This window comes from Cnephaeus nilssonii, assembly GCF_951640355.1.
Source record: "Cnephaeus nilssonii genome assembly, chromosome: 21".
In the NCBI taxonomy this organism is placed as follows: domain Eukaryota; kingdom Metazoa; phylum Chordata; class Mammalia; order Chiroptera; family Vespertilionidae; genus Cnephaeus; species Cnephaeus nilssonii.
The window spans coordinates 19,671,772-19,697,889 of NC_137092.1; the positions used below are offsets into that span (position 1 = coordinate 19,671,772).

Here is a 26,118-nt window from a genome sequence, read left to right on the forward strand (position 1 = left end):
TTGCTAGCTGTGTGACTGTGGACAACTTAACCTGAGGGGTCTGTTTCCTCCTCTGTAAAGTGAGGAAGATAATAGCCCTACCTTCTCGATGTGAGGCTAATGTACATTAATGTGTGTAGAGTACATAGCACTCCATGCCTGGCACACAGGAGGTGCTGATGTGTTTGCCATTTCCACAGTGGTATGGCACATCAGTGCTCTGCAGTCAGAAGGATGCTAATTTCAGTCCTTCTGTCTGTGTTTACATTCTCCACCTCAAGTGGGTAATCTTCATGCCTCAGTCTTCCACAGTTGGTGCTTATACTCTTCTGTGGAACTTATCACATTCGACCCCAAATTATAGAATAATTTGTAAGCCTCTTGAAAGCAAATACTATCTTCTTTGTCCTCCCCTTAGCGTAGAGTACTTATGTAAGAGCCTGGCTCTTTGGGAACTGTTTGGGGAACTGTGAAGGACACACCGTAGGTTGGTCTGTGAGGCTGGTCTCTGGCCCTGCACCTTGGCCTGGAGCTCATGTACCTCTCAGATCTCTGCAGCCTCCGCAGTCACTTCTCTCCTCACTGTGCTCCAGTTGGCTTTGAGCTCCACTGCATCCCCCCTTCCCAGAGCCTGCTTCCTGGGCACGGGACCTATGCAGTCACACAGGTCCCCACACTTAGTTTAATGCTCTAGCACCATCTGAAATCATCATTTGGAACCAGGGGGTTTTTGTACTGGTCCTGGCAAATCATGTAGCCTGCCTTGCTCTTCCCCATCACCTGCCATTGCTCCTCTTCTGTGGACACTCCCTACTTGTCCCTGGCTGACTTATTCTTCAGGTCTCAGCTTGAGTGTCATTCCTTAGAAAAGCAATTGAAATTAGAGCCTAGGTATAATTTTCCCTCCCTCCACCTTTACTTCTCCCTCAGAGGCTCACCTTACTTTGTAAATGAGTCTTTTTAAAAAAAATAAATCTTTATTGTTCAGATTATTACAGTTGTTCCTCTTTTTTCCCCCCACAGCTCCCCTCCACCCGGTTCCCACCCCACACTCTGCCCTTACCCCCCCCCCCCACACACACACACTGTCCTCATCCATAGGTGTACGATTTTTGTCCAGTCTCTTCCCGCACCCCTTTCCCCCCGAGAATTGTCAGTCCACTCTCTTTCTATGCCCCTGATTCTATTATATTCACCAGTTTATTCTGTTCATCAGATTTTTTTATTCACTTGATTTTTAGATTCACTTGTTGATAAATATGTATTTGTTGTTCATAATTTTTATCTTTACCTTTTTCTTCTTCTTCCTCTTCTTAAAGAATACCTTTCAGCATTTCATATAATACTGGTTTGGCGGTGATGAACTCCTTTAGCTTTTTCTTATCTGTGAAGCTCTTTATCTGCCCTTCAATTCTGAATGATAGTTTTGCTGGGTAGAGTAATCTTGGTTGTAGGTTCTTGCTATTCATCACTTTGAATATTTCTTGCCACTCCCGTCTGGCCTGCATAGTTTCTGTTGAGAAATCAGCTGACAATTGTATGGGTGCTCCCTTGTAGGTAACTAACTGCTTTTCTCTTGCTGCTTTTAAGATTCTCTCTCTTTGTCTTTTGCTCTTGGCATTTTAATTATGATGTGTCTTGATGTGGTCCTCTTTGGATTCCTTTTGTTTGGGGTTCTGTGCGCTTCCTGGATTTGTAAGTCTATTTCTTTCACCAGGTGGGGGAAGTTTTTGGTCATTATTTCTTCAAATAGGTTTTCAGTATCTTGCTCTCTCTCTTCTTCTGGCACCCCCATAATTCTGATGTTGGTATGCTTGAAGTTGTCCCAGCGGCTCCTTACACTATCTTCATATTTTTGGATTCTTTTTCTTTTTGCTTTTCCGGTTGGGTGTTTTTTGCTTCTTTGTATTTCAAATCTTTGACTTGATTCTTGCAATCCTCTAGTCTGCTGTTGGATCTCTGTATATTATTTTTTATTTCAGTCAGTGTATGCTTAATTTCTAGTTGGTCCTTTTTTATATCCTCGAGGGTGTCACTAAATTTATTGGCAGTTTCTAGAAAATTCTTGAAAAACCTTATAACCGTGGTTTTGAACTCTATATCCAGTCATTTGCTTTCCTCCATTTCTTTCATTTGTGACCTGTTGCTTTGTCTCCGCATTTTGGCTGCTTCCCTGAGTTGATAGAGTGGCTTTGTGTGCTAGGTGTCCTATAGGGCCCAGTGGCTCAGCCTCCCCAGTTACCTGAGGTGGACACTCTTGGTGCACCCCTTTGTGGGCTGTGTGCACAGTCTTGTTGTAGTTAAGCCTTGATTGTTGTTGGTATCACTGGGAGGAATTGACCTCCAGGCCAATTGGCTGTGAGGATTAGCTGTGTCTACGCTGGGAGAACTTCTGTGCTGGAGACACCCTTATGAGGCAAGACTTGCTTCAGTGGGGCTTTGGTGCTCACTGAGTCTGCCCCCTGAGTGTGTCCCTTATGGATCTGAGGAGTTGTAATCTTGATGGTCCCACTCTGACCCCTGGGTACACTGGCTCTTGGATCTCCAAGGAGGTGCTAATTTAGCCTCTGCCTGAGGCCACCCAGCAGGAGCTACAGAGAGATCTGCAGATTTCTCTTCTTTGTTTGGGTTTTGGAGGTGCCCAGATGAGGCCCAGCTGTGAAGCAATGCAAGCTGCTGCTGGGCCTTGGGCCTTCTTTTGGGTGTTCTGGGTCTCTCTGACTCAGCTGCAGTTTGTTAGGTAAGTTTAAATTTCAAAGGACCAGACCATTCATATGCAAAAGCCTCTGCGCACAGCTTGGATGGGGCGGAGTCTCAGGGCAGAGCAAACAGCAATGGCTTCCCATCAGCCCTGCCCTAAGAGGCCCCCAGGTCTCAGTGTCCCTTGGTAATCGCTGCAAGCACCTCTGAGAGAAAGCCGTCCTTGAGTTCCGCCCGCTGCCAGACAGTCCAGTTTCTCCCCGTATGAGTCTGGGTCCCCAGAGTCTCGCCCGGAACTGGAGTTCAGAGCAGTCGGGAGCTTGTGTCTCCCTGCGGATTGAAAAAGACAGCCGCGTACTCAGTTGCCAGCCCTCTCCGCACGGGCGCCTCCGTACCTCTGCCTTTACTTCCGCAGCTCCTCTCAGTCTCAATGTGCTTTTCTCTTTCCTTCTAGTTGTAGAATTTCCACTCAGCCAGCCTTCCTGTGGTTCTGGATGATGTCCGTTTTGTCTTTTAGTTGTAGTTTTGAAGTTGTTGTGTGAGGCAGCAGTTCAGGTATTTACTTATGCTGCCATCTTGGTTTCTCCGTAAATGAGTCTTTATTTAAACTGTGTGATAATCTCTTTCTCCCCACTGGACTGTAAGCTCCTCGAGGGGACAGACTGCATTTGTTCCTGGATGGCCATGCCTGCTACATGGAAGATGATAAAAACATAATTGTTTCATGGGTGTTTTGATTTTTAAAATGCAAAGTAGGGATATTTCTCTTCCCATGTTAAAAAAGTTGGTGTATAAAAATGAAGTGCAGTCACCATGCGGGCTAATGCTGCTGCTGACTTCTAACCAGTTTCACTACAGCCTTTAAAGGTAGGTAGATGAACAGAGCACAGTAAAGGACCCCCCCTCCTCTTTCTTTCCTACCATTTATCCTTCTCAGATTTCTGTAGTAGTAAAGTTGAATCTCTCTAAGGACTCAGATTGTTTTATACAGCTATTGCTCAGCATATTAGTCTTGAATGAAATTTCCTATTGCATAAATGTCTGTAGCCTTCTGCCTACCGTGAGCATGAGATATGTATTTACTTTTTATCTAATTGCCAGCGGCAACTAGGGTAAAGTATTACTTCAGGTTTCTTAGCATCCCGTGGTGGAAAGGCCAGCACCACTATAATGAACGGAGCACTTGATGGTGATAAAGAACAGAGTCCTACTTGGCTCCCCGTCCTCTTTCTGTCCTGTCTCATTGTCTAGTTTTAAATAAGCTTGATTAGCTCGCTCTGAATGCATAGCTGTATCAGCTTTCTGTGGCCCAGTTTTGGGACTACATCTGGTTAATCTACTCCCTGGAATCAGACCAATGCAATTCAACATGTAACCAGATTTAGTGTATTATTTACTATCTTACAATCTTAATTTTTAGTACTTAATAGTCATTCTACTTTTTAAACACTGTAATAAAAATTGTAAGTGGTACATTTCTAACTAAAGACTCTTTCTCTGTCTTGTGCAAAGAATCTGAGAAAAACAGATTTGAAAACCAATAGGAGGAATGCTTGTGATCCAGCTGCAACTGTTGCATGTGGGGGGAGAGAGAACCCAGATTATCTGTACACACAGAACATGAAGCAGTGGGGACAGAGAGAAATCCTAAAGAAGCATAAGAAACAATACCATAGAGAAGAAAGGGCATTCTCAATGAAGTCATTGGCCTCAAAAACTGTTCCATCTAAGCAGGACTGAGTCCATAACGTAAGGTGATTTGCTTTAAGCTGTAAATCTCCTGGGTGCTTTAGGCCTCAATACTTGTTTCACAAGGCTGGAAGAGGAGGAAAATATATCATTTCAATCTGCCCCCTCTTAATACTGTATGGAATTTTAAGCAGGCTTCTCCCAGGGTTAAATTCCCGGTGCAGCCACCCCACGGTCTGGGTGACCTTCTCCTTTTTCTAGCTTGCCCAGAAAGTTCAGGGGGAGGGTGTTTATATTTTTCTGAACTCCTACTTTATGCTGGGTAATACGACATATCTTAGGTGCATTATCTCCCAGTCAGGTGTTAAAATAACATCTCCATCATCTTATTGTTGATTAGTTCATTGGTTGCAGTCAGCTACTGATGAGGCTTAGCAAGGGTCCCCGGGTTGAATCTGTGTGCTGGCTGGGTGACCGGCAGTGGAGGTGACAGGCAGGGAGCATTGCAGTTAAGGCTTTACCTTTGGTGTCAGAAAGGCCTGTTGGGCTAGTCATGACTGTGGTCCCTGTGCATGTTACTTCGCCTTTCTCAAAGTGCTCATGTTATGGAATGGGTATGGTAAACCCATCTCAACTTTGTGAGGCAAAGGCAACATAAAATGGATTAAGTGCTTATTTCAGTGCTGTGGTGCATTATGTGCTCAATAAAAAGAGATGGTCATAGTAGGTCATTTGTGTTACCTCCATTTTTAAAAAAGGAATTGAAGCTTCCAGTAGGAGGTTTAAATGATTTGCTTATAAAATTACATAGCTAGTATTTGACAGAGCACGGTTTCCAATGCAAGCCTGTTTAACCCCCAAGCCCTACATATAACCATTTTGAAGTTGTAAGTTCTCATTGTCAGTTGCACTTACAAACAATTGTGGATATTCTTTAAGGACATTTTCTGAATTTAGCCAAATTGGAGTTATTGGACAGGCAGAACATGGGTAGTTGGTGGAACAGGACCCCAAATTAGGTAGACATCTAAAAGAATTGGTGTTTCTTACTCAGCATACTCCTTAAGTGCACACTTGCATTAAATTTATTTAACTTAAGGAGAAAGATACCTACACTGCTCTTGGGGTAATAGGTTGTTTCCATTATAATAATTCTTGATGACTTTTTGTGTTCCTTCAATTACGCCTACATTCTAAAGGCATTTTTAAAATTTCTTTCTCTAATGAGAAAATTTTCAAACTCAGTATGACAGTCACTAAAATAAAATTAATTTTATCCTGGAATATAATTTTAGAAACTGTAACTGTCCATTTTCTTTGTGTCATAAATAACAGGAGTTTCCTATCAGCTCTTCTGTCTCTTCCTCCTCTGCCCTTTCGCCACTTTCACTTTGTGCCAATCACAGGTGGATGCTCAGTATCACCCCACAGCACAAGATAAATAAGCTTGGACAGTTTCCTAGCAACATATTGTTCTGGGAACTTGTTCTGTTTCCCTGAGCAAGCTGAAGCCAAACATGCTGGAATCTCAGCCAGATGGGAAAGGATTAGCTTATTGAGGGTGTTTAATGCATTTTTTAAAAAATTTCACTTTGAAATGAACCTCTTAACATAAGTATCAAGGTTGATTTTTAAAAGGACACTCCTTTACATATAAAGATAATCTCAGTAATAGTTTGAATATAAAAATAAGTAGTTTTAAGAGAAATTCTCTAGGAACAAGCTTGCCACATGTACTTGCATCATCGGTAAGTGGATCCATTTCAGAACTGTATAGAAAATACTTCCGCTCAGGCCTGAAGTGCAGCCTGGAACCCCTGGTACTGATATGACATTCAGTTGCAAAAAGTATTGAAATACTTCTGATCTGTGGGTGAATGGCTGCTGGGGTAGGTGCCCTCCTCATAGTACCATTTATTTCTCTCCTTGCCCCTGCCCCTGGGGATACACATGAAACACCTGTCACTGCTTAAAACCCTCTTTTCCTTCAGTGCTAGTGATTGCCACTTCATCTGGAGAGTCTTTTTTTACTTGGTTTCTAAGTGTATGATTAATACATACAGAGAAAAGAAAACAAGAAATTGAGGCCCTTATCAAGATCAAGAAAAATAATGTTTCATCACATGATCATGTAGATTCTCCTTGTTCATCTGATGATCTTGAGGCCGCACGGTTGGCTGGCGGTGCTTTCCATTCTATTGCACTCTAGTCAGTCTCAGTGACTGGTTGGAGGTGCCTGGAGATGGTGTAATAAGGATTAGCATTTCTCATGACAATCTTCAACAGAGATTTTGTAAATCAGTTACACTCTGGGGCATGTCTGACTTCTTGTTTGATGAAGATTGTCATCATGTTGTTGTTCAATGACTTGCACTGTCTGCCAGGTTTGGTTTGAGTTTGGGAAACTTCCCAATTATGGTGAGAAGCAGATCATTCCACACTTCAGCGTGTTCCTGGGTGAAAAGAAAAAGCAATTACAATAAGATGGGTGTCTTTGCTTTTTTTAAAAAACTCTCTGGCCAGATTCCAGAGAATTAAATCATCTTCACCCCAGAAAGCTACATGATAATTCTATATCCAGTCTGGGTGCTGTCCATTCTCTCTTGCTCTCTCTTACACATACATACACATGTGTTCTAAATACCAAGTTTTGAACTCGACAAGAAACAATCTGTTGAGAGCCTCCCGGGGGTCACTTTGGTAGACATCCTGATGGATACTGAGAGGCATAAACGCATCACCCGCGCCTTTACCACGTTACCAAGAATTTAGCAAAATAACACATTTGTAATCTTTTAAAAATTAAACTGTTTCTCTTCATTTTAAGTCACTTCCTTTAGGACCTAAACATTAAGATTTTTATTTCTAAAGAGATTATATCATTTTGATTGTCCAAGGAAAGCCTAAAAGTAGATTGTCTCTGTTCTATGGAGCAAAAGAGATTGCATTCATTTTGAGGGGATACATTAAAAAACAATTTTAAAAATTTCCATGAACCAGGCATTACTTTAGATAATTTACCTATATCACTTAATTCTCCTGATAACCATTGTGAACTAGAAATGTTTTTTCCTGTCGTTTTACAGATGAAGAAAGTCAAGCTAAGAGAGGTTAAATACCTGTTTGCCAAGGGTTTAAGAAAAGTATAGTAGGCATTCAGACCCTGGTCTGTCCAGTGCCAAATGCTTACTTATTTATTTTTAAAATTCTGAGGTTCTGTGAGATTTTAGTCTTTTCCCAGAAAAGATTAGACTACTTTATGTCTTTTAAAGATGACATAATTCTAGCAAGAAATAGATGAGCTGTTTAGATGATTTTCTATTATCTCATTCAGCACAGTGATTCCATATTCCTTTGCGCTTTCAGTGATGAGCTTTACAGTCTTCTTTCTGTCTGGTAAATTAACTCCATTTCAAAAATGGTTTTTGTTGTTGTTGTTGTTGTTATAAATCATTTTCAACATGATAGAAGCCATGAGTGAATTTTACTTAAATGAAAGTAGTTAGAATTAATAACACTGTTAAATACATTAACAAGAAAACGGTATGGCGTATCAGCAATATTGTAGAACAGAGATGGACAAACTACAGCCTGTTTTATAAAAAAAAAAAGTTCATTAAAACAGGGCCAAACTCATTTGTTTATGCATCACCTATGGCAGCTTTTGTGCGGTAACAGCAGAGTGGAGTAGGTGTGACCTAGACCGCAGGACCCACAAAACCTACAATATCCACCATATGGACTTTCAGAGAGAGAGTGCAAATCTAGATTGCTTCCCTCTAACTTCGAGTTGGACGAGTGCCATCAGAATGCCAGAGACTTGATTGGAACACCTCAGAGAATGTTTACCTAAATCATCTCCTCGTCTCACATGCTGTTCCTCTGACTCCCTCCTCCCCCCGCAGGTACCGACCAAGAAGCTGAAGAAATATGAGAAGGAATATCAGACAATGCGCGAGAGTCAGCTGCAGCAGGAGGACCCCATGGACAGATACAAGGTATGGGAGACGCAGCACCTGCCAGAGCAGGGCCCTCATGACCCTTAGCAGCAGTTGTGGCAAGTTCAAGTCCCTCTGTTCCTTCCTGCTTGATTTAGACACTGGCCATGTTAAATGTCCAGGGCTGTTTTCATTTCAGCACACTTCCTGAGTAGCCCACCGTAATATTTCTTTTCTTTCAGTTTGTATATTTATAGGTAACGCCATCTGTTGCATTTATACTGGGAATCTGCCTAAGAAGCTGAGAGAAAGAGAGGGAAAAGGAAAGAAAGTGGCTCTCGACTACTTTCAAAAATGAAAGGAAAAGGAAAATGGCAAAGTACTGTTTTAGCTGTACACGGTCACATCCACAAAGACTTTTAGAAGGTGATCTGTTCCAAGACTGGCACGAAAATGTTTCAGACTCACCTGTGTCTGTAGCAAATGTGAAAAATACAAGCTCATTTGGAAGGACAAATAAAAACCACAAAGGTTGTATTGAGCATAGTCATGGTGTTTGTTGCAACGTTTATTTCCACAAATAAATTTATGAGTCACAGTGACATTTCACTATAGTATTCAGTTTCAGAATCAAAATGATTTCATCTGAACATCTTAGTTAAATAAGTGATAGTATTTTTTGTAAATCAGGCTATTCACAAAAGGTAGATTTCTTCATTGGTAATTAGCAACACTGTTCCCATGATGCAATGACTGATTTCGAACTTATTTTTTCCAACTGAAATAATATAACAGATGTGTTGTTCCCTCTCTCTCCACATTAGTACATCAGGGTAAGAGAATATTGTATTTGTACAGTGAGCAATGTTACAATATCCTGCCAAAAAAAAAGCACTGGGTGGTATTATGAATTAAATCACCCAGGGTGGCATGGCTTCCACTTTTGGAACTAAGGTTGCCTTTATGTGGTCAGAGAGCTGGGCACGGGCAGCTACAGTCACACGGTACATCTTGTCTCTTGCTAAATTGAATAGCATGCGGGGTTCCGGGAAGGGCCACGGTAGAAGGAGTATATAGATTTTGTAGTCATACGTGAGTTTGAATCCCGGCTTTCCAAAATCAAAGGGCCAGGATGTGGAATGCAAATTGGGAGTTTTTAATCCCTACGCCATTGTTCATTGTGTTGGACTAACTATTGAGCCTCTTCCTCTCTGCAAAACATGTAGTGTACACATTGCCTGGAAGGACTGTTGAGAAGATGGGGGATGGCGTATTTTAAGCACCCAGCACATGGTTGGTGTGCAATAAATGGTTGTGTTACCCCTAGTAGGCCTACTGCTTCCACTTACCCAAGTATTACTAGAGTAGCACCACCTTATATGCATCAGTCTCTTGCAGATCTTCCTCATATTTCTTCCAGGCATTGCTAGCCAATAATCTAATATCAGCGTGTTTTCCCTCTTGTTCATAGAACTGGCTGCAGAACTGATAGTGGAGTCCCACATACTGCTCTGGTAGAGAACTGCAGCACACACGGTGCTCCTGGAGTGAGGTGCGAAGCTAGCCACCAGCCCTCAGTAATTAGCTCATGTAGCACACTGCTTTAGAAAGGCTTCAAGTAGTAATTAGGAAACATTTCTGAGGATCCAACCTGAAACCCTCCTACTGCTTGCGTCAATCTAGTTTTCTTATTGCTGCCATCGTTATAAATAAAATCTGGGAAGAGTGCTTTAAAATAGAAGATAGGGAAATGGAAGACTAAAATTGTATATTTAAAATCTGCCTGGGACTGACTTTGTTATTATTTTTAAAGTCTTTTTGTGTCCAAGCAGATACATACAAATAAATAGTACAATGCATAATATTATTTAAAAAAATGCTTACCACACAGCACTATCAATGTGTATAATTTTTATTGTGGGATCAAAATAGAATTAAACCTTTTGTTTTTGTTTTGAAAACAGATATTATTTTTTAGCTTGAGTATTGTGGCCTCCTGTGTGCACATCAGGCCCCTTTTAGAACTGTTTGTTTTGTATCATTGGAATAGCTGGTCAATACATCACCTAACAAATAGCTCAACCCTTTAATAGTCTAGACCTTTGTATTGGCAATAGATATACTTGGTAAAATGATAGTCCTCAAATTACATTATATTTTTGAGGTGACAATTGACAACATAGTTTTCAATCAACAGATTTCTCTCACATATTCAATTTCTAGCTTAAGAATCTAATTATAATTATTTTTACTAGGATAGTCTTAGAAAATACCTTTTAGCATCTTCTAAATTTAATCCTATCAAGAATAATATCTAGGTCCTGGAAACTTCATAAGTCATAGATCTTGAACTGGGAACCTAGTTATGTAAATTCTTAAGAATTTAAGAATAACTTGGGAAGATCTTTGAGGCTTCGAGTCAAAACTTATACCAGTGAACTAACAACCCCTTCTCCACCATTAGGATCCATACTGCTTACAATGCTGTATTTACCTCTAGTTTGCCACATGGCAAGAGAGTTAGGACGGTTGTGTCAATTAAAAAAAAAAGGCTCAGAGATGTCATGCAGTAAGATATTCTAAGAGATGTTTCAGTTTGAAGCTATTTCTCTTGAGCATGGTGGTAGACAGAAGAACTACTGCAATAAGTCGGAGGTGGGATTAGAGACTCAACAAAACAGACATAGCTCTCAGCAGTCCCATTCTTGCTCTATCAGTCTAAATGTGTGTTTGGGTTTATTTTTAAATTATTTTTAATATATTTTTTAATTGATTTCAGAAAGGAAAGGAAAGAGATAGAAACATCAAGGATGAGAGAGAATACTGATTGGCTGCCTCCTGCACGCCCCCTACTGGGGATCAAGCTCACGACCCCAGCATGTGCCCTGACCTGGAATCCAAGTGTGACCTCCTGGTTTATAGGTCAACACTCAACCACTGAGCCATGCCGGCTGGGCTGTTGGGGGTTATTTTTATACGCAAATATCTGCACTCTCAGGTTATGTCACTATACTCACTGGTATCTAATATCTAACACTGAAATCTCAACCACAATGAAAGGGACAAAATGGTGTTGGTATAAATTTGAATTGTAGAACCCTACGCACAAGGAAAATGGTTTGGAATTAGTGGTGATGGTGGCACGACTTTGTGAATACACTGAAACCACTGAAGAGTGTATTTTAAAAGGTGAATTATATGATTTTTTATGACTTTTATGTGAATTATATATCAAGAAAATTCAAGCCAAGTGTTCCAGGAGGATGGGTGCCTGGCCTACCATCTTCCTTTCATAAACCCTGAGTCACACAGAGGTACCTGTGTAGAAGCCATGCTGTGAGAGGGGAGACCTTAGAATGGAGGTAATTAATGACTATAGACTCTGTGTACCGTATTTATGGGAGAAAGGACAACATAAGTGGGTGGCATATTCATTTTCATTTATGTGTGTGTGTGTGTGTGTGTGTGTGTGTGTGTGTGTATACACACACACACATATAAATGAAAATGTATGGAGAGATATATATACACACACATAAACATACATAAATAGGTAATAAACGTGTACACACTGCCTATGCTACCTGGTCTTGGCATCAATTTGTATTTGAGACTCCGTGAACTCTATACTGATTGCTTATAGCCTTTGGTGTACTTTTTCTGTTTATCTTTATGACTAGATTTCAAGACAGAAAAGGAAATTTTATTGGAAGAATATAGGATATGCATTCTAAGTCTCTTATTGTCCTTCTTAAGTTTGGCTTGGCCAAATGTGTGTAGCAGCTTTTATCTACTCTGATATTTATTGATTTCAGATGAAGTGACGTGCAGGAGGGAGGTTTGTCCGTAGAAGTACATCATGTATATTTTCATATTTATACAAGTCCCCAGAAAACAAACATTTGTGGATATGTGTAGCTGTTTTAGTACATTTTAAAAATTAGTTGCCAGGCCACTAATAACAGTAACCAATTTCAGAAAATAAGATATTTTCTCTTTTAATGAGATAAATTGTTCCCATCTAGGGAAAGTTAGATTTTTTGATAATGTAATCAGTCAACAGCACTTTTTAGAGAATTGCAGCCTTCACCTGCCTCCAGAAGATGCTATGCTTTTCTTGTTTAATTGAAGAACTACTTGCACAAATGTGGGCTAAGCCGTAAAAAGCATAGCTAATTAATTAAATTCAGTGAGTCTCCCACAGCACGAGAAAGATTGTATATTACCTATTTTAGATGGGCATATCCTAGAAAGAACCAGGATGCTTATATTTTCTTGTGTTTGGGACACAGTCTTATAAATGCATAATTTCTAATTGAAGTAGCTTACCTATGCTCATTATAAGTGAATTTCAAATGTTTAACTTTGTTTCTTGAGGTTAGACATAGTAATTTTAAAATCAAAATGTAATTCAAATAGAAAGAAAATAACTCCTCTAAATTTACAAAGTTTTCTTGCACATACTAATGTTTAGAGAGCAATTACTCTGCATATAATTTTAAATTAAGCTATTTAATTGTACCTGATAAAAACAATGCAAACAAAACATTTGAATTAAAGCTTAACTGTATTTGTATTATTTGCCATCCTCACATATAATATCACATTTTTAACTTAAAAATTTTTTTTAAATATATTTTATTGATTTTTTTACAGAGAGGAAGGGAGAGGGATAGAGAGTTAGAAACATCAATGAGAGAGAAACATCGATCAGCTGCCTCCTGCACACCCCCTACTGGGGATGTGCCCGCAACCAAGGTACATGCCCCCGATTGGAATCGAACCCGGGACCCCTCAGTCTGCAGGTCGATGCTCTATCCACTGAGCCAAACCTGTCAGGGCTATATCACATTTTGTTTTTAACTTGACTAATGAAGAATTTAAATTATGCTAAACTCCTTACCTCACAAAAAATTAAAAAGGTTCTCTTCTTACTGTGTTGGGACCCCTCATTCAGAGAAGTCAAGATAAGTGAATTCATGTTTGAAAAGAGAAGTCAAGATAAGTGAATTCATGTTTGAAAAGTATTTTTCTACAAATGGAAAGAAAGTTACATTTTATTTTTCCATACCACAGAGACTGTGGTTGGCTTTTGGAAATATTTATGTCATGAAATAATGTGCTTTTCATGAATAGTTATAGTCAAGAGGGTGGTTTTTATGATAACTATGAAACTTAATGATAAACTTCAGAAGACTGCCGCTCAGTCTTTCTGAGCTTGGAAAACTTGCCATTGTAGGATGGTGGAGAAGGCAAGCCCTTGGCTCCTGAGGCTTCCTGAGCAGGTTAGCTAAGAAAGAGCAGGTGGCTCCTGATGATGCCGTCTGCTGATTGGTTATACTTAACATTGGGGGAGGTATACAGTGTGCATATTAAGAATTCCCAAGTATGTTTATTGATGATCTTCAGAATGAATTCTCCAAAGCTTTCTTCAGTTTTCAGTAAGTTCTATTTTCTGTTGAAGTGGTATTACTGAGAAAGTTATGTGTCACGCTCATGTATTTCTACATCTTTTGCAACTCATTTGCTTTGTTTTGTTTTTTTAAAATAGATATTTTTTTTTAAATTGATTTCAGAGAGGAAGGGAGAGGGGGAGAGAGCGATAGAAACATCAATTATAAGAGAGAATCATTGATCGGCTGCCTCCTGCATGTCCCCCATTGGGGATTGAGCTGCAACCCGGGCATGTGCCCCGACTGGGAATTGAACCCCGACCTCCTGGTTCATAGGTCGTTGCTCAACCACTGAACCAAGGTGGCCGGGACCATTTGCTTTTTTAAAATTTGATTTGTAAGCTAGAGTAGAGCAGGGATTTGCAAACCATGGCCTGTGGGCCAGATATGGCCCACTGCCTGTGTTTGTAAATAAAGTTTTATTGGAACACAGCCACATCCATTTGTTTAGTTTTTGTTTCTTTTGCAGTAATGACAGAGTTGAGTAGTGTCAAAGACCATATGGCCTGCAAAGCCGAAAATATTTACTATCTGGTCATTTACATTAAGTTTGCTATCCCCTATGCTATAATCTAAGATTTTATTTTTAATGCCAAAAGAAATGCAGTTTGCCACCTGAATTACTTATTACTGACAAATCTTGTTTTCAGTTTGACGTTTAAAATTTTTAAATTTCTACCAGCCAGATAAAATTGGATATGCTGGGTGAAGGAATATCCTAAAACAATTCTAAATATCAAGGTTTTCTTTCTAAAATCTTCATTTACAGACAATGTAGACATTTTAGCATTTTCTGTGTAAGCATTTGTCTTTGAATGTCAAAAAACCTACAAAATTTGAATGTGATGATTATCACCTCTTTTGATAGAGGTATCCATAACAAAATAAGTGAGAGCTGAGCGTGCCATTGCTCATAAAATTGCACTAGATCTTTTAGGAAAACATTTTCTCCTGGCCCTTAAATGTCTTCAAAAACATGCCAAGAATTCATTACAGCAGCGGACAACACACCCAAAACACAGCTGGAGTTTATGAAGCTGCCTCCTTCCCCATCATTTTTTCCTTTAAGGCTCAGTTTATTTTCTTTTGATTGCCAGCTCACATTTTTCTGTTTCTTCATCTTGGAAAAAATGATGTTCACCATCCCTTGTACTATTCCACCCAAACTTCAGTCCTCAGACTCGGAGGAGGGCTGGAACCCAGTGTTCTTTTGCATTTCCCTGCCCAGCAATGTCATTCTATTTATTGCCTGAAGATGAAGTATTTTGCAAGATTTCCAACCTCGTTGCCTAAGGAAGTTCCCTCCACCCGGCTCTGATAACACAGCATAAACAACTCACACCGTAGTTGGTAATAGTTACACACAGTATTTTCATCAGTCATGCAGACTGCAAATAGTTCCTGGAGAGGGAGGAGTTTCGTGACTCAGTCTTGGTCTTCCTGAGTTGAGACTTGCCCTCTGGCTGCCTCAAGTGCACTTTCTTCCATTGAATGCTCGCAGTCCCAGAGAGAACTTAGAGTATATGACACTCTTAAGGAAAAACAGCAAATCTAAGCCAAATACCATTGACAAGTGTCTGTTCCTGTTACTGCCATTCCCTAAATGTATTAGTAGGTGTGCAATTTCATTGGATCTTCTTTTTTTTTTTTCAATTGTCTTTGTACCTATGATTGAAAACGGTAGTTGGTCTATGGCTTTTGAGGAGGTAAGTTTTTTAAATTTATGTATGTCTGTAATAGCTGCGTCTGTCTCTCTGAAAAATGCAGTATCCTCCTCCCAAAAGTTACTTACCGCACTCTCCCAGCTGTGCGTCCCTGTGTAGGAGGGGAGGGGACGAATGGGAAAGCTATCGTCTGCTTGTTGTCCAGTTGTACGAGGTGGGGCATGTTCCAGACAGCGTGATGAGCGATTGAGGGGTTATGGAGGCAGTGTCTCCTGGAGTCTGTGCTGTGAGGCCAGGGAAGCGATGTGCCTGTGTTGTCTGCAGGCTCTGAGCATTCGGCACATCTGCTTGTGCAAACGTATGACACGTGACTGTCTCCGGACTGACTGAGGTGCATGGGGCTGAGTTCAGCTCTCTCTCAGGTGGGCAGCCCTTGCTAATGTTTCCAAATGAGCCAAGCAAGATTGCTACCTTTCCCAAGCCCATTGAAAGGAAACTTTTCTTCTCCGTTCTGGTGTGAAGGTGAACTCTGTCTTGAATCAGTCAGTTCCAAAGCGAGTTTGGCTCCTCGGGAAAGGCTGGAAAAGATAGCTAAGTGATGCAACCTCTTTAACCCTTGGTGAGTGCGGGCAAGCCCTCTTCATGGGAAATGTCCATCTCAGTGGCCAGGAGGGTCATGCTGTGGAGGAGGATACTGCATTTTCCCTCTGGCTTGCTTTCCCCACGTCTGTGAGTGCAGAGCCGGAGTGCACACTCCCCACTCTGCTGCTTGCTTCGCAGACACTGGACTGAGCTTCCTGCTAAAGCAAACGCCAGGTGTGTTCTAGGCTGTTGTGCTTTTTAGGGACCCTCAGACACATAATTTCTCCCCGATAGTCCCCCACCCCTCAGATGTGTGATTGTGAAGAAGGGTTCGAGTTACATCGGTCTTGGAATGGGAACTTAACCAGTCAGAATTTCAGCTGAGCTCATACTCCTTTTGCATATAATATAACCATCAGACGCAGCTCTGATCCATAGGGAGAGTAGCGACCTGTGCTTCTTAAATACTTTGAACAAAGTCCTTTTCCACTCACACCATGTGACTTTACCTGGAGATTATTTTAACTCGATTCTAAGCATGTAATGTAACCTGAAAAACTGGTAGCTGCAACATTTTCTCTTATGCCAGATGAGTGTGATGTAAACAATTAGGGGAGATTTTTGTACCTCGGAGTCCTGCAAGTACAATTTCAGTAGAAATAGGACTTTAACTCAGGAATAGATAGTGTAATAGTCTTAACCAGGGTCCCTTTGGAAGGGATTTATCAAGAAATGAGAAAAACGCCTTCTGCATTGTGAAATATGTTGAGGAAACTGTGCTGGTATTTGCTAGCCGGTTTCTGGCAAGGAGGGCATTTATGAGGGAAGTTTCTGAATCTCTTTTTAAATCTGAGTTTTTGACAAGTATGTAAGTTGTTTCCACAAATAGGGGCAATAGTTAGATATATTGGAAGGAAAGATGCACTCGCCAGGCCCTGCTGGAATGTGGATCGTTTCCCCGAAGACTGAAAGATTCAGCTGCACAGGCCCTGGCTTTTCCATGATTTCAGTCTCCATGAAATTATGCTTCTGTGCGAGGGCAGAGTGTCTGTGGATGGATGGAGGGGACAGGTAGACTTGGATGAGGACAACTTGCCCCTATACCTATGCACGCTGTCTCTTCAGGAATAAACACCTTGGCAAAGGGCTTCTGGCCAGGCAGCACTTTTGAGGGTTCCATTGTATTTCAGTCACAAAGGAAGATCCAGTGTGGTTTCATGCAGAATATGAGTATCTAGCAAGAGTGGACTTAAAAAAAAAAAAGTTCTTCTTTTGACATTTTTATCATTTCCAGTGAATTGAAATTCTAAATTGCTTTTTATTTTTTTAAACAACTTTTTAAACTTTTAAAATACATGTGTTATATATCCATTGTGGAAAACTTAGAAACCTTTAAATATCACAAAGACAACAATAAAAATAATCCACTATCCACAGTTGATATCTTTTATGCTGTTGTAAAAATGGGATTTTTCCCATTTACTTAGCTCTTTTTCTTCAAGGAAGCATAAGCATTTCTTCTGTTATTAGATATTTTTCATTTCTATTTTAATACTGCATGGAATTCATGAAATTACTTAGAAATAGCTAAGTGATTTGGGATTTTAAAATCTTTTTCAGTAGGTGTCTTTTTAAAAAGTGGTTTAACATTCCCCGATTACCCCAGTCTACCTTCTCCAGAAGAGAAGACAGGGAGGAACCCTGTTGGCTGGTTAGAGTCAAGTACGAGTTTGATCTTGAGCTTCTCTGCGGGCCTGTTTCTGAATCCACTGCCCCCAGGACAGCCGCAGGCATTGCCTGTACCATGTTTCTTAGCCCTTCTTTGAAAAACAACAAGAAAAAAGAAATTATGTTTTCTTCTTTCCATATAACAAACCCTAGGTTGTCCTATAGAAGACAAAATTCACCACAAACACAAACTCACACATACACAGAGTATGCCATGACGAAATCTCATTCAGGACATAGATTTGTCTCCTGGTTGTGCAACACTGCTTTGTCTGAGTTTTTGCCACCCTTGCAGAAGGCACGGCTAGGAGTGTAAATGTGGAAAACAGGAAGGTGTCATCACATTGAAGTCTTTCCTGTCAGCTCTCTCGAGTCTCCTGAAATTGCTAACAATAGCAGGGAAAAAAAGCACTTTTGATACTTTGGAATGGAAAACACTACATTGCTATTCTGATGGGAATGTACACAATTCATAATGGCTAGTTTAGGGGAGACCTCGCTTCCTAACAATGTAACTTGGTTCTCTCATCATTTAACTTTGTTTCAGATTTTTTTTCCTGGGAGTTCAAGGGGGAAAAATAGCTCAGTAATGTATTTTACCCAGCATCTTTTAATCTGAAATTTAAAAAACAACAACAAAGCAAACGTAAGGACAGTTGTTCTTATAACACAAAAATTGGTGTTCAGAAAAGTAAACATATTTTTACCCAAAGAATGAAAGTGTCATATAGCAAAGTCACGAACCCAAGCATCCTGACCCCTGATATTGGAAAAACAACTTGAAGCCCTTTCTAGTGGTTTCCCCCTATTCCAGCCCTACTGTGTCTTGTGGTTTCCCCTGAGGCCGGGGTGGGGTTATTATGCATGTTTCCAACAAAGAACTGCCTGTGTCTGCATTCTAGGTCTGTGGAAACCTCACGGACTGGGGGTACGTGTGGAAATTTTTGTTTTTTTGTGGCACATTTTTTATAATGAAGTCCTGCCTGGGGGGTTAGGGGCCGGGGTAAGTTCACGGGGTAGAGTGCCGCCGCTGCACCGCTCGCTTAACTCACCGTTGTTTCCCAGACAGCTGTCCTGCCCTCCTGTGCCGCTGCGCCTTCTCCTCTACACCTTCAAGTTCACTAGTCGTTGCTGCTTGTTTTTCCTCACCACCCATCTGTTGCTGCTAGTACCTCAGGCACTAACACCCACCTCTGGTTGTTGCTTTTTTTCTGCAGAGGGAGAACCGGAGATTACAGGAGGCCAGCATGAGGTTGGAACAAGAGAATGATGACCTCGCCCATGAACTTGTAACCAGCAAGATTGCTCTGCGGAATGACTTGGATCAGGTACACCCATCATTCACTAGGAAGAAATAAGACTGTGACAACCTCCTCAAGGGCAAGGACCCAGTTGCTCTCACCACAATCCCGCTGGGGCTCCCTCTGTACTTGACCGGGAGTCAGCTGCTTGATGGATGCGTGGGTGGGTGTAGGTGGGAGGGGACTGCTTGTGCTGTTTGGAGCAGGTGGGAAACGCCAGCCTTGGAGAAGGGTTTGGGTCACTTCTAAGCAGCATGTGTGACCTACTCTTTTATACCTCTGCACTCCCGTGTCTCTTCTCTGCACCTGTAATTTCCTAAGGCAAGGCCTGCCAGCATAGTCACCTGAGAGCCTCCGCCACCGGGAATGCTCATCTACAGTAAATGTAAAGGATTTATGTGACGTATGCACATTAAGATGCACGTATTGTCAGGTCAACGAGCATCTTAGTGGCTAAGCGCCCACACGGCCTGGGTGTGAATCCTGGCATTGCCATTTCCTCACCACGTGGCCCAGGCCGTTCTCACCCTGTGTATAGGTACAAAAAAGGCTGCCTCATGGGATGACGTGAGAATAAAACAAGGGAAAGCAGTTTAGTAGTAGGTGTTGAATAAACTTTAGCTGTTGCTAGGAAGACATTAAATTGTTTAACTTCCTTTGTTCTTTCCAACAGTACTGACAGCTTTAGGACTTCTGTTTTCTATTGCTGGAGTTTTCAAAAACAGTTGGCAACGTGGAAGGAGTCTTGTGTAGATTTAAAGTTATCACTCTATTTTCTGACTTTAAAAAAGTGAACATTCCCAGCCCTGGCCAGGTAGCTCAATTGGTTAGAGTGTGGTTCCAATACGCCAAAGATTGTGGGTTCGATCCCCAGTCAGGGCACATACAAGAAGCAACCAATGCAGGCATAAATAAGTGGAACAACAAATCGATGTTTCACTCCCTTTCTTTTCCTCCCTCCCTCCCTTCCTTCCTCCCTTCTCTCTCTCAAATCAATTAAAAAAATTTTTTTAAGTGAACATTCCCAACCAATAGTGTGGGATCAGAAAAACTGAGACTTAGAAGAGGCATTATTGTGCTCTAACTATGCATTGGCACTGTTTAAAATACAAATCCATGAATAATATAAATCTGATGGAATTAAGATCGAAGGAATTATAACAATGTTTAAAAAATGGTCCCTGCCACAACTTCTTTTTCCCATGTACACAGTTGATTTTGCAGCTCACAGGTTTTAACCACAATAAGGTGGGAGAAAAGACCACTGGGAAGGAAACAGTGCTAACGGGGAGAGGTGGAAGCTGAAGGAGTCAGCACCAAACAGAGTCAGGAAATAAAACAAAGACTGTGCTGCTCAGAACGCTGGATACGGAAGGTAGAAGAAGCAGCCCAGTCGGGGGGGGGGGGGGGGGGGGGGGAGATGGCCCTTTAACCGCAAACCTCGTGCAGCTAGCCTGTTTGTAAGGTGTTGGTATGAAAAGTATGTGACTAAGAGCCAGAACCAAAGAAGGAAGAGGCGTCTCCAGTGGATGAGGGCCACACCCCACCGGACCAGCGGTTACAGTTTTGTATTAACAAGACTAGAGTGGTGAGTTAGTACTGTAATGAAATTCTTGGTTCCCTGTTAGCTTTCCAAATGGCCCTAACTCATAAATCATTCTGTCATTGTGAATCTTTTATCCATTAATAGTTTTCTTGAGATGGCGAGCTAAATGAAAAATGTTTTAAGCAGTTGGCCTCAGTGGGCGTTCCGTGAAATAAGCTAGAGCTGTAAATTGAAAGTTGTGTGGGTAGTATATTTGGTAAGCCTTTAGAAGTTTTAAAAAAATAATGAAATTAAATACTTACTGACTACCTACTATGTATCAAACACTATATTAGTGATTTCTAAGCATTATCTCATTTAATTTTTCTAAAGACTTTATTATTTTAATCTTCCATTTTATAAATGAAGAAACTGGCATATATACAGGTGTCTCCCAAAAATATATACACATTTTAACAGCTGATAGCTCAATTTCGAAAATGAGATGTATTTTAATAAACACTGCCTTTATAATTATTTAAAGTGTGTGTACGCATTTTGGGGGGACACACTATATACGTATCAGAGATTTGGTAAAAAATATACATACAAGGTTATTTACTGCAGTGTTACTTATAAGAATACAACATAGAAGTAATGCATATGTCCAATAGAAGGGGAGAACAGAAGTTTATTTGTCAAATGTCTTTTTGAAATAGATTTTTAAAACAATGGGAAGATAATGATATAATATATGTATTTTTAAAGTAAATTAATTTCTTTTTTTAAGGATAATCTTTTAATATATACATATATATATATATATATATATATATATATATATATTATTGATTTCAGAGAGGAAGGGAAAGGGAGACAGAGAGAAACATCAGTGATGAGAGAGAATCATTGATCAGCTGCCTCCTGCACGCCCCCCACTGGGGATCGACTCCGCAACCCAGGCATGTGCCCTTGACCGGAATCGAGCCTGGGAACCTTCAGTCCACAGGCTGAGGCTCTATCCACTGAGCCACACCGGCTAGGGCAGTAAATTAATTTCTGTATAATGTTTGTATCTATCTAAATTGTAAGGATAAGGCTGGCATAGGGCCATCCTTAAGGGGAGGCTAGACTATACCTGGACAGGAAAAAGGCCGACAATAAAATGCATTAAAATGTTACTACTAGGTATCTCTGGGTGATAAGAGTGAATCTAATTTTTATACTCTTCTTTATACCTTTATTTTTTAATTACTAACCTTTTATAAGAAAACCTTAAATTATTTAACCACCCTTGGTTAGATAACAATGTACATTATAACTTTTTAATAATCAGAAAAAAGATATTTAAAATTTTACTTTAAAATGTTTTAAATACAAAAATATATTATTTTAAAATATATTGTTTAAAGAAAAATATATTATCTACAAGTAAAAATCATCATAAAATTAATTATGTAAAAGTTTTTTCAAGAAAATCCATTTTGAGGATCAGTCTGGAAGGATGCTCCATGGGTACTCCAGAACTAATTGAGTGCTGAGCACCTAGGAGCTCGTGTAAATACTGGAGCAGCCCCTGAAGAAAGTTCACTCCTTCATCTATTCCTTCTCACTCCTATTTCCCCCCTTCATACCTCTGTTTCTCTTTCTTTTAAAAGAATAAGACCTGGCCCCTGCCTTTTGAAGCTTGCTATCTGGATGAAAGAATAAAATTTGCTATTTCATGGATATCTCCTCCTGATGTTGCAGTTTCTGCCGAGCAGGGCTTATTCACCTACCAAAAAGCTGTCCCCACAGGATAGGTGACCCGCCCGGCAGCTTCAAGGAAGGCCCTCACCTGCGAGTCTGCCTCCCCCCGTTGGCCTAGTACTTTTCCATTCCCAGTGGGTCAGGATCAGATCTCTTCATTAAAACAGCAAAACATTAAACAAACATGAAAGAAGATTGTAGTAGAAATAATACGTAAAGCAAACAAACACTAGTTATGTAATTAGGAACTTTAAAAAAATAAATTACTCCTTACCCTTGTCATGTTCGCGTGGGCTTCAGGCTTCTTGGGTACGAAGGTTCTCAGTGTTTCTCTCAGACACAGCTTCTCTTTTGAGAGCTCACCCTCCCTCAGCTCCTTCAGTAAGGGCTTCTCAGCGATTAGAAAGATTGGCAACGTGAACAGATACGTCTCCGGTTCTGTTCCTGCTGCCCCGGCTCTCAGGCCCTCCCTGTCCTTTCCTGGTCCCAGGAACACAGGAGACTGACAGCCAGGACTTTCCCACGAAAGTGCCTGGGTCCCTCCTAACCACAGCATGTTTCCTGTTAGACCAGAAACACGTACTAAGCGGCAGATTCTTTTGTTTTATTTGAAACAACTGGCTGGTTCTTTGAGAAACCATCTCTGAAAGCTCCCCATCCCGATGGTGGAGCCTTTTGATCAGGTGATGGGAGGATGTGTGATTAAATCACAAATTGCAGTGTTTCTCTCACATTCAAGTCACAGAAGCCTAACACAGAGGAGAAACTTCAGATGAAGCCTGCTGGGAAACTCTGGCTCCTCCCACATGGGGCCCACAGAAATGTCTGCAGATGTCAGATCTGAAAGCAGTAGAAATCCAGTGAGCTTGCTTTACCTTGGCCTAGTGAAGAATGTGCAGCAGAAAATGTGAAATAAAAATAGTAGGCCCTCTCATCATAAATATTTAGTTGTTTATTAAAAATTTCCTCTGGAAAGTGGCTTTCTTTTTCTTTTATTATAGACATTTCCAAAACTGCATTTTTGAGGTCTACCTCTAATTTTAAGATGCTCTTGCTGTGTAGATTTCCCTTCTAAAATCTAATGTATTAGTGTCCTTAAAAGGGACTTTTTCACCTTAAGTACCTGACACTTTCAAGTTATCTGAAAACAGAGCTATAACCTCTGAGGTACAGGTCATGACGAACATCAGACAGTGAGAACAGAGAAGCTGGATGTGGTTTCCCTGCCAGCACCCAGCAGACTGTGCTGGCCTGGCCATCTGGACATGCGGCAGATACGGCGAAACAGACAGGAGGCCACCTGGCCAGTGTTCACAGATACTTGGATATCATTTTGCTGCTGTCAGCCAGGGACAGCTTTTTCAAATAGCTTCCATCCTCTGTGTCAGTGGTTTTCTCTGCCGAACGTGTCCTGTGGCTCTCTGCCACCTCCACTCCACACTGTCGGCTTCTGTAGTGACGTTCAGAGCCCCATCCGCTTATTCGCCAAGTACTTACGGAGTACCTGCTCTCCCTGTGCTGGGCTGCTTCCGGGCTGTAGTGAGGCACAGGGAGATGTGGTTCCTGCCGCCCACAGCCTCAAGTCCAGTGGGCCAGACAAGTAAATGACACATGGAATTATCATTACAGACGGTGCTAAGTGCTGTAAAAGGAAGTATGACAGAGTTAAATAAACAGGAGCTAATTTAGATGGGGGTCGTGGGGCAGGGCTCAGCCATGCTTCCCTGCACATGTGAACTTGAAGCTGAGATCTAAGGGGTAAGAGCCTTAGAGTGTAAAATAGGCACATTTTTAACTGAGTGAAACTAACACACAGTGCTTTCTTGGTTAATTTGGGCTCTGTCTCTGAGTTAAGACCAGAGTATTTTTCTGAGCTTTTCTTGGCCATTCTAGAAATATGGTCTTTTCTGTTTAGATTACTTCACTTTTCCTCATGGATCTCTCTATTATTTATTGATTAGTTGATTTTATTTTGAGAGAGAGAGGTTTGTTGTTCCACTTATTTATGTATTCACTGGTTGATTCTTGTATGTACTCTGACTGGAGATCAAACTTGCAACCTTGGCATATCAGGATGATGCTCTAACTAACTGAGATACTCGGTCAGTGTTCTATCATAGGTTTTAGGTCTTAATTTCTCCCTGCTGTACTCACTGTCCTATGTGAATACCCTGGTGGGGCTCAGCCAATCTTTGAATTTTCTCACCTGTCTTTGGTCCATGGATCAGCCCCTCTCTTGCTCACCCTCTCTGAACCCACCCACAGAAACTACTGGTTAGAAGCCTCCCTAAAGGCTCCGCCCCCTTCATCCAACCATTTCCACAGGGTCAGAGTGAGTGCTGTTGTGCCATCTGAAATGTGTAAGGAGCATTTAGAAAGCGCATGGGCTCTGATGCCAGTTCAGTCTGAATTCGGATCATGGCTCTGATCGCAGATGTGTGCCCCAGTCGGGTTATTTGATCTCTGCAAACCTCACTGCCATTACCTGTAAAATAATCGTTGTTGTGAGGGTTAGAGATAATGCGTGCCAAGGGCCTGGTATATCATTGGCATTCAGTGAAAGCAGCCATCCCAGGGTTACCGAGGAACAAAAAGAATGGCTTGTGGTGATGTTGGAACAGGAAGTGCTAGAGTTGGAGAAGTAAATACACTCCCTTCACCGTCTTTGTCTTTATGACTGTGACACGCTCTGATTTGCAGGCGGAAGACAAGGCAGACGTGTTGAATAAGGAGCTCCTGTTGACCAAACAGAGGCTGGTGGAGACCGAGGAAGAGAAGAGGAAGCAGGAGGAAGAGACTGCTCAGGTAACAGGCGCAGGCGGGCTTTCCTTTACCCAGGTATGTTACCCAGGTGTGGAGCTGATTCATACTTTAGACAAGAAATCATCTTATTCTAAATCAAGGGTGACGTCGAAGCAGTCCACGTGAGTGGCATCGAGCCTCCACATTCCCTTTGCAGGTGTTAGAAGAGGAGGCAGCGTTTCTCACCTCGAGCAACCTTTAGGAATTTGCCTTTACTGAGCTGTCTAGCCAGCGTGTTCACTTTTCTCTAAGTTTAGTAACTTGGGATTATGATCCAAGAGCTTTGACAAATCTGCAAATTTCGTGTGGGATCTCAAGGTAATTGGCTTCTCTGGAGTAATTTATGAGGATTGTGAAGCTCAAAGCCCACAGAATCTCTTCTGGGAGTTGTCTCCATTGGTCACACTTCATTTTCCTGATTCCTGGCTTGGAAGGAGATGTAACAGCGTTCCTGGCAGAGCTCTCAAACCTTACTCCCAGGGAATAAAAGAAACCCTTGGGGAACCAGCCGTGAAGTTAGCACCTGACAGTCTTCCGTGAGTTAGGAAGCTGTTCAGCTGGAAGACGCCTCCATTGAAAGGTCCTGGATTGGGGACAGGCAGGGCCTCTCCGCCCCAGGAGTCGACACTTGCAGCTTCCCTGGAAGAGCAGGCTGTTTCCCTCTCTCCGTCCAGCCAGGCTGATTAACTCATTCATTCTAATCTTTCGTTCTGAGACATCAAAAATACTAAATATCAAGTAGGACACAAAGCCTTTCAAAGACCTACGTCCAAGCAGAGAAAGTTCCAGTGAAGTTACTAATGAAGGATTGTATCATTTAGCACTTTTTAGGGTTTATAAAAAGTGTTCTATGATTTTTATTGCATTTATTTATTTTTATTTCAGTTGGCCTATTTTGGACCAACATTTTTTTTTTTTAATTTAATGTACTTGAAAATTTTTAGGTCCTGATTATCCAGTTTGATGTAGGCCTTTTGATGGGTTTTGTTTTTCTTTTACTTCCTACCT

General features: G+C 41.2%; 1 protein-coding gene and 1 long non-coding RNA gene across 11 annotated transcripts in view; one reads left to right on the forward strand and one right to left on the reverse strand.

The window, feature by feature from the left end:
- LOC307093575 lies at positions 1-25,000 on the reverse strand. Of its 2 annotated transcripts, none has more exons than XR_013812989.1 (3): positions 22,583-25,000; positions 18,786-19,077; positions 1-6,821 (listed from the first exon to the last, which is right to left on the reverse strand). It is a non-coding gene; the product is annotated as an uncharacterized lncRNA (long non-coding RNA). The 2 variants fall into 2 exon arrangements; XR_013812990.1 differs by having other exon boundaries at positions 18,786-18,944; positions 22,583-24,992.
- RABGAP1L (RAB GTPase activating protein 1 like) overlaps positions 1-26,118 on the forward strand; it is a 462,901-nt gene that overhangs the window by 422,471 nt on the left and 14,312 nt on the right. For 6 of the 9 annotated variants that reach the window (XM_079761776.1, XM_079761779.1, XM_079761777.1 and 3 more), the window contains 3 exons: positions 8,274-8,366; positions 18,951-19,061; positions 25,009-25,113. In XM_079761776.1, the coding sequence (XP_079617902.1) occupies positions 8,274-8,366; positions 18,951-19,061; positions 25,009-25,113 (309 nt within the window). Of the gene's footprint in view, positions 1-8,273; positions 8,367-8,548; positions 15,466-18,950; positions 19,062-25,008; positions 25,114-26,118 lie in introns of those variants that run through there. The other 3 variants (XR_013812987.1, XR_013812988.1, XM_079761782.1) reach the window with 2 other exon arrangements.